Source organism: Triturus cristatus, chromosome 8 (assembly GCF_964204655.1).
Source record: "Triturus cristatus chromosome 8, aTriCri1.1, whole genome shotgun sequence".
Taxonomy (NCBI): Eukaryota; Metazoa; Chordata; class Amphibia; order Caudata; family Salamandridae; genus Triturus; species Triturus cristatus.
The window spans coordinates 354,005,267-354,023,777 of NC_140591.1; the positions used below are offsets into that span (position 1 = coordinate 354,005,267).

The window sequence follows — 18,511 nt, forward strand, 5'->3', positions numbered from 1 at the left end:
TTTGAACTCCAGACTATTCATAAGGATTTTCTTGGTAGTTTGGCTAGCTTCTTCTCCTACAACCCCATGGTCTCAAAACCAAGGCCCCTTAGGCCCGAGCATTGGTTCAATGGTACCTGTAGGCGGGCCAAGTCTGCCCTGCTAATAGAAGTGAAAGAGGGCACGCTGTCCAGTATCCGGGCAGCCAGGGCCACCTATAAAGACCTGATCAAGGAAGCAAAAGCCGAGTGGGAGCATCTAAGGTGGCAAAATTTACTCCAAGCTCTAGCTGACCGTGATTCGAGGGCGTTTTGGAACATTGTTCGATCGGGCTCGGTAGCCAGCAACCCAGCATTTATTCCTAATCTTAGTGAGGAGGTCTGGCTCGCCCATTTCCAACCCCTCTTCTCGGCCAGTAACCCTCCGGCTAGCAACGTTGCAGGCCTCTTACAGATTGATACTGCAATGGACTTGCTGAGCCAGGTAGAAACTGAGTCTAGCCTCTTTTCTCTCCCAGAGATTGAATTGGCCCTCAATTCCCTTTCGGTGGGGAAAGCTCCAGGGCTCGACAAGATCCCCGGTGACCTCTACCGAAGTGATGTAAAAATCTGGGCACCTTATATATGTGTATATTTTAATGCTATTTTGCAGGGCCTTAGGATCCCGGACACCTGGCTGGGTGCAGAAATTATTCCCATCCATAAAAAATCTTCCCCTTTGGACCCAGCCAATTACCGCCCCATAAGCCTGATTGACGTTCTTCAGAAGCTGTTTGCCCGAGTCCTATTATCCAGACTGCAGTTCTGGATGGAGGACCAACACATTCTAACCTCCCTACAGGCGGGATTCCGAGCTAAGGTTTCTACTATTGATCAACTATTTAGATTACTTTTAATCTATTGGAAAACAGTCAGCATGGGTGCCGGTAACTTGTATTTGATCTTTGTGGACCTTCGGTCCGCTTTTGATATGGTGCAAAGGGAAAAACTTTGGGCCATTTTGCTAGAGATGGGTGCCCCTCCCTATCTTTGCCACTTATTCAAACGTCTCCACCTAGGCACCTATGCAAGGGTGAGATATGGGAGAGGCGGGGAACTTTCTAGGCCTTTCCCGGTAGAGAAGGGTGTGAGGCAGGGCTGCGTCCTGGCCCCCACCCTTTTCTCCCTCTTCATTAATGGGCTGATTGAGTACCTTTTGTGCTCCGCTAACCTGGACTCCCCTGTTTTGGCGGGTCGTAAGGTCCCGGCCCTGATGTTCGCTGATGATACGCTCTTGTTATCTCAATCTTACATGGGCATACAGCGTACATTAGAGGCCTTTTGCTCGTTTTGTAAAATCAGGGATCTGGAACTGAACCTTTCTAAGACCAAATTTATGGTGTTTGGTTCCAATTCGCTTAACTGCCCCCACCCCAAACTAGGAGAGATTGAATTGGATAGGGTTGCCACGTTTGACTATTTGGGGGTGACCCTTAATGATAAAATGAATTGGGGATCCCATTTGGCAAAGGCTAATTTGAGACTAGCCCAATCAGTGGGGGGTATCCTGAAGGTGTTTAATAATTCTTCGTGCAAACCTCTGGGCCCCCCGATGGAAATCTACAAATCACAAGCCAGAGGAGGAGCACTTTATGGTGCTGAATTATGGGGATATTCCACCCCCGCCTCCCTCTCATCTATTGAGAATTCCTTTATTAGGAGACTGCTGAATTTACCTGTCAGCACCCCACTAATCCCTCTGAGATGGGATCTAGGTTTGATTTCCATAGAAGAGATTGCCCTGAATCGTCCTCTTCAGTTCTGGAGGCGTCTTTGGTCAACGCCCGAGTTGGAAAGCTATAGGCTCGATCTCGGTGACATTTTGGCAAGGGGCAATTCGGATAAGATCCCCTGGCTTTCCCACATAAAAAACCTTTGCAACCTAATAGGGATGAGGAATTTATGGTCTGCACCGGAAGTGACCTGCTGCACAATCTCGAAGAACCTATTGAGGGAGGTTTTGAAATCCTTTAGGAAGGGTATCTTACTCCATTCCTCCCTGGGTAGGCTCACTGATACCTTTCTGGATATTAAGTGCAGCCCCCAATTTGAAGTCTTCCTAGACGTGATCCAACCTCCTCTGGCTAAGAAACTTTATATACAGCTTAGACACGGCTCCCTTCCACTGAGAGATTTCACCCATAGATGGTCTAACGTTGCAAACCTCGTTAGCTCTTGCCCCCTATGCTCTGCCATTCGCGAAACAGAGTTGCATGTTGTTCTCTTTTGCCCCTTATACAATATTGCACGAAAAAAATGGATCATCCAGCTATGCAAGTCTAGGGGCCTTAGGGACTACAAGGAGGTGTTCAGAATTCTGAAATATGACACCACCCCTTTGGTAGTGTTTGCAATGGCTAAATTCCTCCTCTCAATGTGGTTCGCCAGGTCCAAATTTTTGTCTTCTGCTACTCAGCCCCCTGAGTCAGTACTACCCTGTTCATCATCATAGTACTTTGAGGTATATGTGTATGTTACTGGCCCTGGATCAATTCTAACTTTTTTCCCGTTTCGTGGAACAGATCTTGTTTTTATGGTGTTTGTTCTATGGAACTGTTTTAATGTTTTAATGGATTTCACTCTATACAATGTTATTTAATCATGTTTTTTAATGTATTTATGTATTTATGTCTTTTTATGGTATTTTACCGAAATAAAAGCTTTGACTGACTGACTCATCCCTCTTTTGGAATCTCGTAAACACTGGTATGAGGGGCGGGGCTGATCCAATACCAAGCCATATAACGGGATCCCAATGGTATTTACACTTTTCAAACCTCTACTCATCTTGTGACAGAGTAGGCCGCGGGGAGTTGGAGCCTGAATCAGAGTACTTGGAAGCCTCTGAGCAGGAGCCCGATTTTGCTCTGACTGAGGTTATTTCTGCAATAAACATGATTGCCCGGGGTAAAGCAGCTGGCCCTGATGGTCTCCCAGGTGACTTACTGCTTCACGAAAAAGATCTCTGGGCCGAATTTATCCTGCGCTTTCTTAAAAGTTTAGCACTAGGATGTCCAATTCCGGACTCCTGGAAGGGGGCGGAGGTGGTGGCTATATACAAGAAAGGCGATAGAGGGGACCCTGCCAACTACAGACCGATTAGTCTAATCGATGTAATTCAAAAAGTGGTTGGCAGAGTCCTCTTAACCAGGATTAAGGTCTGGATAGCCGAGGAGGATATCTTGAGTCATCTGCAGGCGGGTTTCAGGGAGGGAGTAGGCACCATTGACCAGGTCTTCAGATTTTGCACCATCTATTGGAAATCTGTGGCCATCGAAAAAGGCAGCCTTTATTTGGCGTTTATTGATTTAAAAACAGCCTTCGACCTGGTCCCACGATCACAGCTGTGGCAGGTATTACTTGATCTGGGAATCCCTCCTCTAACCCTGAACCTCCTTAAACGCCTCCACGCAGACAATTTCGCCAAAGTCAGGTGGGGTCTGCAGGGACAACTTACAGAGAGTATCTCAGTCGAGAAAGGAGTGCGGCAGGGTTGTGTTTTGGCACCGACCCTGTTCTCTCTCTATATAAATGGTGTGGCAGACCATTTGAGAGGCGACAGGGTCGATGCTCCAACCCTGTGCGGGGAAAAAATATCTACCCTGCTCTTTGCTGATGATACTCTCTTGATTTCGAAAAGCCCTATGGGCTTACAAACACTGCTGTCTCGCTTTTCCCAATTTTGTGACACCAGGGGGCTGAAAATAAATACATCAAAAACTAAGCTGATGGCGCTTTCTCCCTCAAAAATTTTTAGGAATAACATCCACCTCAACGGCACCACACTTGAGTTAGTGGACCCTTTTGATTACCTTGGAGTGAGGGTCAATAACAAGCTCAAATGGGCCCCCCATCTTTCTAAAATGCTCCTTGCCCATAAAAGAGCTACAGGGGCAATATCGAAACATCAGAGGCTCTCACACAGCAGGCCAATAGCGGCGGCCGTTAAGGTTTACGAGGGGAAGGCACTGTCATCAGCCCTCTACGGGGCGGAACTGTGGGGCTTTGAAAACTTGACAGAGTTAATTAGATCTGAGAACAAGTTCTTTAGAGACCTAGTCTCTCTTCCCCTGTCTACCCCACTAGCTCCACTCCGTAGCGACTTTGGCAGATTTAACATCAGCGATGTGGCTAGGTTGCGACCTATTTTATTCTGGTCGAGGATTAGAAGGTCCCCCGAACTACACCACTATGCCTCAGCCCTAGATGAGTTATTAAACCTGGGCGCAGACCACAAGATCCCATGGGTAATAAACCTGAAAAAACAACTGCAGAAGATTGGTTTGGAAGAAGCCTGGGCGACTCAGGCCCCTCCCCCCAAACTAACATTTAAAAAATCTATTGGGATTGTGTTATGGCCGAAAACTTAAGAAGCCAGGATGGTGTCCTTACTGTGCGTTTTTTAGATATGAAACCAGCTCCCAAACTGGAGCTTTTTCTGGATTTTATTGAATCACCGCATGACAGATTATTATACCTCAAGCTCCGGTATGGCACTCTTCCTCTTTACGATTTCCAATCTAGTTGGAACAAGGTAAATACCCATCCAACAGGTTGCCCTGGTTGTGCTTCGCCCACAGAGTCCATTGGCCACTTTATGTTTGCCTGTCAGGCGTACAGGCAACCCAGACTAAGGTGGCTTAAACCCGTCTGTAAAAATCTGGGTATAAGGTCTGTAAGGGCAGCATTGCGCATTTTGACATATGATACATCTGTCCCAAGTGTAATCTGTGGGACTGCCAAGTACCTGGGTTGGGCCTGGAGGTTAAGACGTAGGTTGCTTAAGGTGGAACATCCTTAAGTATACCATCTACCTACTGGAATTTCCAACATTTTCTGCTCACAATAGTAATGTTAGAGGTCATGTGAATATAATTTGAGTATATATGACTCTTTTTATTCTTTTTAACTTTATATGAATTGAAGTCGTTTGCTGTAGTATGGTATGTTTTAAACTGTTTTTATATACATTGTGATGAACTTTTATGACATTTCTTGTTAATGTCGAATAAAGTACTACAATATATATATATTCACTTAAAAAACCATAGGTTTCACACATGTTATAGTTAGGTGGATATTTCACTCGTAAAAAACCAATCAAATTCCCCCGTTATAGTTAGTTCAGATAACTATAACTCGCGCGACCGCAGTCCACTGCTGATGACGTCACATATTACATCACTCATGACATGGTCAGTGGCATCACTCATGACATCACTGATGACATCATCCTTGTGATAGAGTGGCGGCCGCGCAAGTTATAGTTATCTGAACTAACTATAACAGGGGAATTTCATTGGTTTTTTACGAGTGAAATATCCACCTAACTATAACGTGTGAAACCTATGGTTTTTTAAGTGAATTTGCAAGGTTTTTTAAATGCTAAGTAATGTATGTTTTTTTTTTTGGTTTTTTACCGTGCGCACACGGTGCACGCACCCCCGCCATTTTTTTTTTAAAAAGTAAAAAAAAAATTCTGCCTTCAGGGACCCCCTGACAAAGGCTAGGGGGTCAGGAACTCTCTACCCTGCCCCCTTTTCACGTTCACCACCTTCCTTTTTCACTCTCGCACTGAAAACAAACAAAATGGCGGCCGACACTTCCTGATTTCGACCGATTCGAACGTTGACTAACATGTAACCACCAATCAGAATTACGCTCGCGCACGTTAGGGTGCGCGCACGGTGCTCGCACGGTGCGCGGCTATAGATATGTATGTGCTTTTAACTGCAATTTTCCCAGGAACTACTGAACAGATTGACTCCATATATGCAAAAGGCACATCCCTGAGCTGAGGACTACCTCTCTGCCAAATTTCAAGTAATTCTGTTCAGGCTGTACCTTGGACTAAAGGTCCATATGGAAAATTGCATGGGGAAAACGCGTATTGGGACCCCCCTTTTTTCTCAGCCCCCGCTTGACGAATCCCACCAAGACTTTCAGGGTAGGAGCGGAGCGGAGCGCCCCACCTATTTTGTAAATTTTGCGAGGATTCGTCAACCGCACCAAAGTTATTCCAAATAGAATGTTGCGGATTTCCTATGGAAACACGGTCCTAACTATAACTATCTACTGCCAAATTTCAAGTAATTCTGTTCAGGCTGTACCTTGGACTAAAGGTCCATATGGAAAATTGCATGGGGAAAACGCGTTTTGGGACCCCCCTTTTTTCCTCAGCCCCCGCTTGACGAATCCCCCCGAGACTTTCAGGGTAGGAGCGGAGCGCCCCACCTATTTTGTAAATTTCGCGAGGATTCGTCAACCGCACCAAAGTTATTCCAAATAGAATGTTGCGGATTTCCTATGGAAACACGGTCCTAACTATAACTATCTACTGGCGACCGCCAGTAGATAATATATATATATATAAATGTGTGTGTGTGTAAATATATATGTGTACATATATGTGTGTATATATACATCCATTACAAATCTCTCGACGCAAGAGAAGAACTGGGCACTCTAGACGAGAGAGAGATATATATATATATATATATATATTACCTACTGGCGGTCGCCAGTAGGTAGTTATAGTTAGGACCCCTTTTCCATAGGAAATCCGCAACATTCTATTTTGAATAACTTTGGCGCCGGTCGACGAATCCTCGCGAATTTCTCAAAATAGGTGGGGCGCTACGCTCCGCTCCTACCCTGAAAGTCTCGGGGGGATTCGTCAAGCGGGGGCTGAGATAAAAGGGGGGTCCCAAAACGCGTTTTTCCCATGCATTTTTCCATAGGACCTTTAGACAGGGCTACAGCCCGAACGGCTGAACAGAATTACTAGAAATTTGGCAGAGAGGTAGTCCTCAGGTCAAGGAAGTGCCTTTTGTAGGTTTGGTGTAAATCTGTTCAGTAGATTCTGAGAAAATAGCCTTTAAATCAATATATATATCTGAGCCAGCTTACGGTACGCTTACCGTACGCGTACGGTGGCGTGCGCGAGCGCGATTCTGATTGGCTGTTACATCTAAGTAAACATTCGAATCGGTCGAAACCAGGAAGCGGCGGCCGCCATTTTCTCTCTCGCACTCTGAGGGGGGGGGCTGTAAATAAAGGCAAAAAACATATAAAGGGGCTGTTTAGACAGCGCCCATGCACATAGCCATGTTAGTTGAGTCCTCAAAGGCCAAAAACGGTAAATTTTTATTTTTTGAAAATTTCGCCGATTACGCTTACCGTACGCGTACGGTGCGCTTACGCTAAAAATTTTAATAAAAAAAAAAAAACTCTCTGTGCATGGCATATTATTGTCATCACTTACAAATTAAATTTAACAGATTACCTATCACAAGGAAGCGCATAATATGTCCTCCATGTGCGCACGGTGCGTAACATGGGCACGCGGTGCGCGTAGCGCACTGCGTGCCCACCTTGCGTGTACGGCACTAACTGCGTAAAGTGGGCGCCCGGTGCGCGAAGCGCACCGTGTGCTCACCGTGCGCGCACGGTGCGCGAAGCGCACCGTGCGCGCACGGAACGAACTGCGTTAAGTGGGCGTGCACGCCACGAATGGCGTAAAGTAATTTAGCATTTAAAAAACCGTACAAATTCACTGAAAAAACCATAGGTTTCACACACGTTATAGTTAGGAATTAGCATTTAAAAAACCTTGCAAATTCACTGAAAAAACCATAGGTTTCAGACATGTTATAGTTAGCGGAAATTTTACTGATAAAAAACAAATGAAATTCCCCCGTTATAGTTAGTGCAGGCAACTATAACTCACGCGACCGCAATCTTCTGCTGATGACATATGTGTCTTTATGAAAAAAAAATATTTCTAATATATGTATAGCTAAAAATTTATGGAAGAAGACATGGGCAAATAAGTGTCTAAATACAGTATTAGCATCAGCAGAGGATTGCGGTCGCGTGAGTTATAGTTACCTGCACTAACTATAACGGGGGAATTTCATTGGTTTTTTATCAGTAAAATTTCCGCTAACTATAACATGTCTGAAACCTATGGTTTTTTCAGTGAATTTGTGTATATATATATATATATATATATATATATATATATATATTATCTACTGGCGGTCGCCAGTAGATAGTTATAGTTACAACCTAGTTTCCATAGGAAATCTCAAAATTCTATTTTGAATAACTTTGGCGCCGGTTGATGAATCCTCGCGAAATTTTCAAAACTAATGGGGCGCTCCGCTCAGCTCCTACCCTGAAAGTCTCGGGGTGATTCGTCAAGCGGGGGCCGAGAAAAAAGGTGGGTCCCAAAACGCGTTTTCCCCATGTTATTTTCCATAGGCACTTTAGACACAGCTACAGCCCGAACGGCTGAACAGAATTACGTGAAATTTGGCAGAGAGGTAGCCATAAGGTCAAGGAAGTGCCTTTTGCAGGTCTGGTGTAAATCTGTTCAGTATTTCCTGAGAAAATAGCATTTAAAAGCATATCAATATCTATACGCGCGCACCGTGTGCGCACTGCGCGCACCCTGCCGTGCGCGAGCGCAATTCTGATTGGTTGTTAGATGTCGGTAAACATTCGAATCGGTCGAAACCAGGAAGTGTCGGCCGCCATTTTGTCTCTCGCAGTCTGAGGGGGTGAAAAAAAAGGTGGAGAACGTGAAAAGGGGGCAGAGTGGACAGTTCCTGACCCCCTAGCCTTGGTCAGGGGGTTACAGAAGGCCCCCCAAGGGATAAAAAAACAATCTTTTTTATTTTTTAAAACTCGCGAGGTGCGCGCACTCTGCGCGCACAGCACTAACTGCGAACCGTGGGTGCTCGGTGCGTGAAGCGCACCAAGCGCCCACAGCGCGCGAAGCGCACCGTGCGCGCAGGGTGCGCGCACCTCGCGGTTAAAAAAAAAATAAAAATATCACGGTGCGCGCACAGTGAAAAACCTGAAAAAAAAAATTATTAATAAATACATAGCTTAGCATTTAAAAAACCGTACAAATTCACTGAAAAAACCATAGGTTTCACACACGTTATAGTTACGAATTAGCATTTAAAAAACCTTGCAAATTCACTTAAAAAACCATAGGTTTCACACATGTTATAGTTAGCTGGACATTTCACTCGTAAAAAACCAATGAAATTCCCCCGTTATAGTTACTGCAGGTAACTATAACTCACGCGACCGCAATCCTCTGCTGATGACGTCAGATATTACATCACTGATGACATGTGTCTTTATGAAAAATAAATATTTGTATATATGTATAGCTAAAGATTAATGGAAGAAGACATGGGTAAATAAGTGTCTAAATACAGTGATGTAATATCTGACGTCATCAGCAGAGGATTGCGGTCGCGTGAGTTATAGTTACCTGCAGTAACTATAACGGGGGAATTTCATTGGTTTTTTACGAGTGAAATGTCCAGCTAACTATAACATGTGTGAAACCTATGGTTTTTTAAGTGAATATATATATATTCATATATAATATATATTCATATATATCTATATATATATTTTATATATATATATATATATATATATATATATATATATATATATATATATATATATATATATATATATATATGTATAGTTATGCAGGGTAAGGGGCAATTCAAAAATATGACCAATAGCCACATACTAGGGTGGGGAGGGAGGGAGGGGAGGGTTGAAGAGGTAGAAGATTTGCTGTGATGAGCTCTACTGCGGGTGAATAATGTGATGCCCACTAGTGATGGAGGTAATATGTGGTACATCTACTTGCATACGTTGATGCAAGAAATTTCTGCCCAAGTCTGAATATTATATTTGCTGACGTTTCAACACATGTTCAGGATTATCCAGAAAGTAGCTCGCCTATTGATGTGGAATGTATGAGATTGGTCATCTACATCTAAGAAACAATAATTCCGTGATTTCTCCGTTTCCCCCTGCAGGGCACTGTGTGACACACCGGGAGTGGATCCAAAATTGATTAGTGAAGCCTGGGCAAATAACCACTATAGATGGATTGTATGGAAACTGGCAGCCATGGAAGTGTCTTTTCCAGAGACATTTGCTAGTTGTTGCTTAACACCTGAAAGGGTGCTCCTACAATTGAAATACAGGTAAAGACAAACATTTGTATACATTGAACGAGAAACAATTTTAAAATATAAGTAACAATAGGCCTGAAACCCAATTCTTCCTTTCAATATGATACATAACAATCCATAAATGTAGCTCGATCTTTCTAGCCCTACAGTTGAAAATGACACCATTCAGCCTAACTGTAGCACTAAAAAATGTTTACTAATTTCTTGTTTTGTGGTTTCTTATGATTGTATTTATTTGGATATGTGTTTCCTAGGGAAAGGCCACCACTTCTTCAACCATGGTGCCAGTTTTTATTCTAGCATCATCGAATCACTCACAGATCTAATGATTCTCCTGTGCTTTCAAGAATACAACAGCTGTAGAGGAAACAGAAAATCATTCTCCTATCACTTTATAAACGGGGTGCTTTTCAGTACTTAGACTATTTCGAAACTTTCGTTGCCTTTAGGAATCAAACGCTTCTAAAGATGATGCCTCTTCTTTTAAGTATAACAGTTTGGTTATAACACAGATGAGTAATATACTGCTGTGGACCTCACTTTAGTTATGAAGTGTCCTGTCTTTTGCCTCATAGGTGACTTACAATTATTGTAATGTGATGTTGACAACTGGTTTACCTTTATTGGACTGTGATGCATGTTCATAGAATTTTTCATTTGCCAAATTATCAATCCCAAACAGTCGAAATCAGTTAGTGGAAATTGAGGGTAATGTACTCGATAGTCCCTATGTCTGAGAATCCTAGCCCCATAAGCGCTGAGGTTTTTCACCCAAGGACTTGAGCCCTTTTTTGATGTTTGAGGCACTTTGCACTTAAGCCTTCATAACTTCATTTCTGCAAAAGGTTATCCAGGTCTAATATGCGTTTTTTTCTCCTACAAAGTGGAGATTATAAATGTACATAGAGTTTGTTAATTCCCCTTGAGGGGAACGAGAAGATAGCCAAAATGTCGCATTTTTTAAAAATGTGCTGTTCGTGAAAGTATGTGTTTATTTTCTAAGAGTGCCATCAAATTGTTTGAGCTAACAACACCCTCTTTACAGCTTTCCAGAACAGGCATATAAACCAGGAAAGCTATGTATTTCTGAAAAGTCTGAATTAAGCGAGCGGTAATTTTGTGTTGCTTGCTCAATATTTTCCCAAAGAAACTAATTGTTGAAATCAAAAACTAATGAAAATCAGTAGGAGAAAAATAATTTATCTAAATTGGTGTCAGTGTTTTAACCACAATAGCCAATTTACAACAGGTATATACTGTTGCCTCCATCAGACTTTTCTGGTCACAGGGATATGGAGTGTTTGTTGGTTGTCAAAAATCACGAGATACCCGGACCCACCGATTGAGCTGCAGTTTATAATTCACAGACCATACATCAATTCATATGGTAAAATGTAATCAATGAACAAGAAGTATGAAGAAAACATGTACATTAGGAATAGTATAACTCTGAATTTGGGGACCGAGAGGACATTTTGTAAAATGTGTTTGTTCTTGCATAAGAGCTTACATTTGTGAGCCAAAAATGGACAGTTATTCAGTTGATAATAACAAATGTTATACTATTCTGTGTGCTCACACTTATCCTGATAAAATAGTATCCCGCTTGTGTGGCTTGACCTAGTATCTTCAACAGGAAAAGCTCGAAAGCACAATGTGGAGACATCACATTTTTGTCATTCAAAATTACATTTTCTTTCAAATTTACTCATTCTTGCGGAGTGAGTGGCTGCAGTATTTAGGCTTGAGCTTGGCCAGAACCTGAGGAAACCTACAAGCCCCATACATTTTTTAAACTAGACACCCAGGGGAGTTTAGAGTGATGTGACCTGTGTCTCCCACTGAATTTTCTTGCTGAGAATACACAAACATCAAACGTTGACTTAAATCACTATTTTTTCTCACATTTCTATGAGAGAAAATACTGGAATCTGTGGAGATCCAAACAATTCCTACCACCTAGGATTACTACACTTCTTCCAATTAAAACAGCTACGGCAGAAAAGGCACCAAAATGCAACACTGAAACATCAAGATTTTTCCTTCGAAATTCTCTCAGTCTAGCTATGTGGGCAGCTGGGGTGTTTGGGCCCAGGCTTGGCCGGTACCAGGGAAACCCACCAACCCCATATGGTTGTTAGGGTGTACCTTCACTCACCACTTTGTGTCCTTTAATTTAAGAAACCCTGGGTTCTAGTGGGCTTTTTTGCCCCTGAGCATGGCAAATCTGTTCCCCACACACCCTTTTCAAGACATCCTAGTGGCTGGATCACGGCTCACAGACTACCATCTAGCGGTTATCCCTTAGCAGGGATCCACTAGGGAGAGGTATAATTGGAAGGTGGAGAACCTCCCGTTTCCAATTAAGGCTGTTCCGTGGTGATCGGGGGGTTTGAGATATTTTCCTTAGCACCATTAACAGTGAAAGTAGAAGAAGCCCAAATGGTTTCTTTTTCTTTCATTTTATATACGGATGACGTCAGCGTACCTTGCAGCTGATGGTCTTTCAGGAAGAAAAGGCCTCAGGCAGCTCTTCACCAGGTGCCTGAACTTAGCCATAAAAAGGCAATCCCTCTGGTGTGTCCATTGAAGCAGTTTCCTCGTTTTAGTGGGAGGATGTGATGTTCATGTCCATTACTCTGTAAAGGTAGTGGGAAGGGCATGTCCTCCACACTAAAACGTTTAAGTGAGATGGTCATAACACAGAATATGCCCTATAAACCTGACTACATGTGTGAGATGTGAACTGTAAAGAACTGTGATCCATCTTTTAAATGTCTTGGCTCCTTGACAACTGTTTGTTTCAGTACCATACAAATTAACAAATACACATACTGATCAGTCTAATAATATGTGTTAATACATGGTATGTGCAACTACATATATAAAGTTTTGCAGTGTTGTAAAGATGTCCAAACAAGGACCTAGGTTTCAACTAAATATTAACTTTCCGCATCCACCCCCTCATCCTACCTCCAATGTGCACCAGCTGTCCTGCAGCTCCTACGATAATGGTAACATGCAGTGATTTTCCAGGAATTCGAATGTAAAATATTCATAGTATTTCTACTGTAATATATTCAACCTTACCCTAGTTCCACGAGGCGGGTGGCAGTATGTTTAATACCATAGAGTATCATCGGTCTTTTTTTTTTTTTTTTTTAAGGCTTTTTATTAACTTTTGCTCATATGGCTATACAAAACAACAGTTATTACAATCTGTACATTCTTGATTTCGTAATATCTCTACCCTTTTTAAGCCAGAGAGGTATGAGGACCTGGGTCCTATCAGTTCAAATAAACCCCCAACATGTGGCAGCCCATACAATCTGTCTTTTTTGATGAAACGTGGCGAGTGGAAATTTATTGAGGGTGCTGAGGTGTTAGGGGCATGTAACGCCCCATAACTCTGACGTAAGGTGTGTCAAAAATTGAGCCAACATCTCATCGAAGGCCTAGTTTCTTAGATATATTGCCATAGAAATCTTTTCCATCCCCAATAGGTACTCTCTGTTTTGCAGTGCTGTAAACCTGTCCAAAACAAGCAACCAGGTTTCAACTATTAACTTTCCACATCCATCCCCCTCACTCCTCCAGGCACCACCAACTAGGATTGCCTTTTTAACACAGAGGTTTGGAATTAACCTTGTGAAGGGAAAGGGTTGTTGGGGGAAGGAAAAGCAGGAAGGGAGATCTGAAAGAGGATACTACATTTTTAAAATCTACATCTCTCAGGCCCTGTCCTTCTCTGCTACTAATAAAATTGAGCATTCGTTATTAACCTGGTCTTAAAGGAATTAGGAGTATTCTGAAGTGAGGAGTCACATTGTCTCCCAAGAAGTTGCTGTCAGTAGTGAAAAACCTTATGAATTGTTAATCTAATCAAAACACCCCATCTTTATATCAAACATTCTCAGCCTTTAAATCTTTTGAATAGGAAAAAACTGGTATATTTGTATTGTATTCTCAGGAGCATTTGAGGAGTTCATTGCAACATGACAGTGGTGCATGAAATTTATTCACGGGGTGGACGGGTATTCCGGGATACTACTTATTGGAGACTGGTCGTGGGTTCTTCTGTAGAAAAACCTCGAGTTAATCTCCATAACTCTCGGTTCCTGGTGTTTATATCCACTTCATATGCAGCAGAAACATTTCGCTGTGTAAGACTTTAGGTCTTCTTGTCTCTCTCTCTCTCTCACACACTCTTTCACTCTCACTGCAGGGAAGGGTTTTAAACCAAAGGTGACCTGTTGTCTTGTAGGAAATAAATCGCTTTCCTTTGTACTCTTTCTGATTTTTTAAAACTGTTACATTTAAAGTGTTGTTGAGGCTTTGTCAAGTAGCTTACATTCTAAGCAGTCTTTTCATAATAAATCAAATGGCCAACGAGGGCCTTACCGCCTGCGATCCGTCTGGTCTCCTAAGCTCACTGGAATCCGCTCCTCTACGAGATCCCCAGAAGCATTCGCCTCTCAGAAACGCTCCAGAATCAAGACACCGGAAGGCACAGGATCGAAAGACTCCCTTCTTTTCACTTCCGGAATAATGAGCAGGTGTTCTCGAGCGGGGCGGGATCTATGCTCCGCCTGATTATTCAGCAAACTGGAGGGAGTACCGGGGGACCTGGGAGTTGTACCCGCCCGATTAATCATCAGTCAGGATGATGCACCTTGGGAAACTGGGGATTTTGATTACTGATCACTGAGAAAGCGCCACTATTAATAAGAGTTAACACCGCAATTAATAATGCTGCACCTTTAAAACTGGTCCTTCGATACAGACTTCATAATTATACATTTTGACATCGTAACCACCATAGTCCATGTCTCCTTTGAATGTGCACTCTTCTACAAGGCATTGTGCCACTAAGTCTGTCACACCAGCTGTAAACCGGATGTGAGTGCTAGTGATTTGGTGGCCCTAGAGTGTGCAACTTAAGTGTGCACCTCTGACATCTTGAAACCTTCTTGGCCCCCAGGATTCTGGCGAAAAGCATCTTTATGGACGCTTTGATATATCTCTCGTCTACTCCTCTCAGGGCTTCCGGATTCTTGATTATTTCTCCTATAACTGTTTTTGAAGTCCTCCATCTTTTCTAGCAGCTCTTTGTGCTGGTCACATTGACTAATACATGTTTGTCTTAGCAGTTCCTGTTCTTCTGACTTGTTGTCTAGTGTTTTTTTCCACCATAACGACTCTTTCATCCTGTGAACTTACTTCCTCCTTCGGCTCCTGGATCTTACATTCCAGGCTGTGTCTTAGTGTTGAGAGGGCCTCTCTTGTGTTGTAGTAGCTCCATCTTGCCTCTGTGCTAGGATGTTTAGGTCTCGCTGAGTCAGTGCGCATGCGCTGCTCGGAGAGACATTTTGTATGTGAGCTTTCAAAGTGCTGCTGGCTGGCCTAGCGCTTGCGTGCACGCTCACATGCACGCGCGCAGCCGTCATGCTCTAGGCCAACCAGCAGCACTCAGCAACGCCTTTAGGGCGTCATTGCGATCACTTTCGCTTTCACAGCGATCTTGATCGCGATTACTTTATTGGCGCACACAACTCCCGCTTCTCCCCCTCCCCCACCACATCTCGCGGCCGCGCGCGTGGCCAATGCTTGTTATTTTTCATGAGGAGGCTCTAGTTCAGGCGTGCGAACCACCGCTTTGTAGATTGCGCCCGCCGGTTCATATTTCCAGCAACTGCAGCCACATCAGAGGGTGAAAGAAAGACGGGGTCCGCTTCACCTCAGCCCTCCACCAGTGTCCCCTTCTAAATCCTGTACCCCCCCACCACACCTTCCTCGAACTCGAGCACTCACCTCAGCGCCATAACCGCCCTCCGTCAGCGCGGTCTCCATGATAGAGATGGGTCCTGGAAGTTTGGGAGAAGCAATCGGCAGGCATGAGCTGTGTTTACCAAAGTGCGTTATTGCCAATGCTTGTTATTTTTTATGAGAAGGCTCTAATTCAGACGCGCACCATCGCTTTGTAGATTGCGCCCACCGGTTCATATTTCCAGCAACTGCAGCCACATCAGAGGGTGAAAGACAGACTGGGTCCGCTTCACCCCCCCCCCACCCCCCTCCTCCCCCCCCCCCCCCTTCCCGGCCACACCTTCCTCACTCACCTCAGCGCCATAACCGCCCTCAGTCAGCGCGGTCTCAATTATAGAGATAGGACCTGGAAGTTTGGGAGAAGCAATCGGCAGGCATGAGCTGTGTTTACCAAAGTGCGTTATTTGTTCAATCACATGATACATTTGTTTGCCCACTACACACGGGTTTTACGTTTCGCGAAGGAATACCAAGCGAAGCAGGTAATGCCTCGGCAGTCACAGCTCTTGACCATAATTCTCGAATGGGAGGGGATGCGCACACACATAGTGCTTTCTTTAGTGTGAAGGAAATCACCAACCAAATACTAGCCACCATAGTTTCTTCAACAGTTGAAGTGGTGTGTTGTTTAAAATGCGCGCCAGCACATTATAAATACCCCACTCCGCTCCCACTTTGTTTTGTAATTTGCCATGTCCACGGCGGGGATTGGTCGAGTTTCACGAGCTAGATGGTTTTTGTCGGGTATTCATTGGCATGAGCTGACTAGGTCAAGGGTGATGATCTTGACTGTGACTTGCTGGACTGGGAACCATGATGGAGACTTTACTATACCCCATTGGCCAAGAATGAATGAGAAACTAAATATGACTAAATCCCCTCCTAAACTCACGTCAACTAGGAGCCATCTTATTATTTTTTTCTTGTAATATTCTGAATCCTGTGAAGTTAATATATTCATGAGAATCAAATATTGCTTTATTTGTTTGTTTACATGAATACAGTTAACTCTAGCAAACTATAATGTTAGAAAGAAATGTCAAGTACATTTTTGTTCTAAAAATGTCTTCACTGGTGATACTGGTGAAACATTTTCCACACATTGTAGCAACTTGTCATTACTCCTGGTTCTTAACTTTGCGAGTTTTCTTTACAATATGTAATATATTCAATTCCCTTTCCAAGATGGCTGTAGCCATTGCCAACGTTTGACAGCAGAACAGGCATTTGTCAATAGCTTACCGGCAGGAAGAAGACTAAGCAGTACATTACAACTGCTGGCGACCCACGGTGCTGGCCAGAGGAAGAGATCTAGGAACCGACCTGAAAACACGGGAGCCTAGTGAATTCCAGAAACTGTACCCTGAACCGTAGAAGACACAGGCTGCAGGACAGCCAGGATGTCTCCGCATTCTCTGTGCACACTCTGCCATTTACTCGTCTACCTAATTTTCGTGGTGCTTGCAGGGTGAGTGTCAACAGCTGGGCAGGCTGCAGTAGGGAATGCTCTAATGTGGGTTAGAGCAGCCTACTTTCCATTGTCAGAAGACGTTTACTTGAGGGGGTAAATGGGAGAGCGAATATCAGTCGGCCGTGTTTTTTCTCCCCACTACTCCACTCCAACCATGTTACTTCTTCCCCTCTTAACCCTCACCCTCCCTTTGTCCGTATTAGCCATTCCCATATGAAAAAAGCGATATGAGATGCCCAGCGCTGGCCGCATCACAGCGTTTTCTGCTGTCCTGTTGCTTTTTTCCCTCCCACCCTCCATCCCGTGTCCTTTTGTTAAAACTGCACACACTAAGTGATTTATTGCAGGATGTGCAGAGGAACAATTTACAAGAACCTCTAAAAGGGCACCTTGGACGCTGCTTCGAAAAGCCTTACTCCTTCTAGGTATTTAAGTGACAAGATTCCCAGGTCTGTGCATGCTTTTGTGAGCTCACAGTGCTCAAGCATTGTTTAGCAATGCCTGGAACTGCTGTAGAGAGGTACATCTTGCCATTGTGTGGGCTTTGGCTATGTCAATGCATTGGCACAGCAAAGATTGCAGATTGGAGATTACACGTTGTGCAAGAACACAGACAACAGGAGGCTGGTACACATGGATTGAAAGGAAAGCCTCAGCAGGGCGCGCCAAGTAAACATACAAGACAAGCAGTGGCATAGCCAATAGGTCTCGCTTTTGGGATCTTATAAGTATTTAGTTATGCAGCACAATATCCTTGGTGCAACTACATCAACTGTTGCATGGCTAAACACTTATAAGGTCCCAAAGGCGCGACCTATTGGCTATGCCAATGCTTGTTTTTTAAAGCATGCTTGATCATATTGTCCTTCTTGGCCTTTGGTACAGCCTGGTGGGTGGCTGTTGCCTGTGCAGCCCTCTAGGCTCACCCTGCCTGTGCATCTCTGTTCACTCATGATGGGTTGGCTACGGGGTACTTTGTGCTCAGTTTTGAGCTCAGTTAGTCCGTTTTGGGTGCAGGCCCCTTGGGAACCTCAAGTTTAACTGCTGACCGACCCTGATATCTCTCAGTTCTTTCTCAGTGTGGTGGTGGCCCAAAGGCATGCTCATTTCTACTAGACTTTTGGATCCGTACTCCATCTCCAGGTTGGTGCTTCTCCCACCATTGGCTTGACATGCTG

At 43.8% G+C, this 18,511-nt stretch overlaps 1 protein-coding gene across 5 annotated transcripts in view; it reads left to right on the plus strand.

Annotated features, from left to right (window-relative positions):
• Window positions 1–18,511, plus strand: part of BRCA2 (BRCA2 DNA repair associated) — a 740,135-nt gene that overhangs the window by 384,361 nt on the left and 337,263 nt on the right. For all 5 annotated transcript variants that reach the window (XM_085621674.1, XM_085621677.1, XM_085621676.1 and 2 more), the window contains exon 18: window positions 9,878–10,048. In XM_085621674.1, the coding sequence (XP_085477800.1) occupies window positions 9,878–10,048 (171 nt within the window). The remainder of the gene's footprint in view (window positions 1–9,877; window positions 10,049–18,511) is intronic.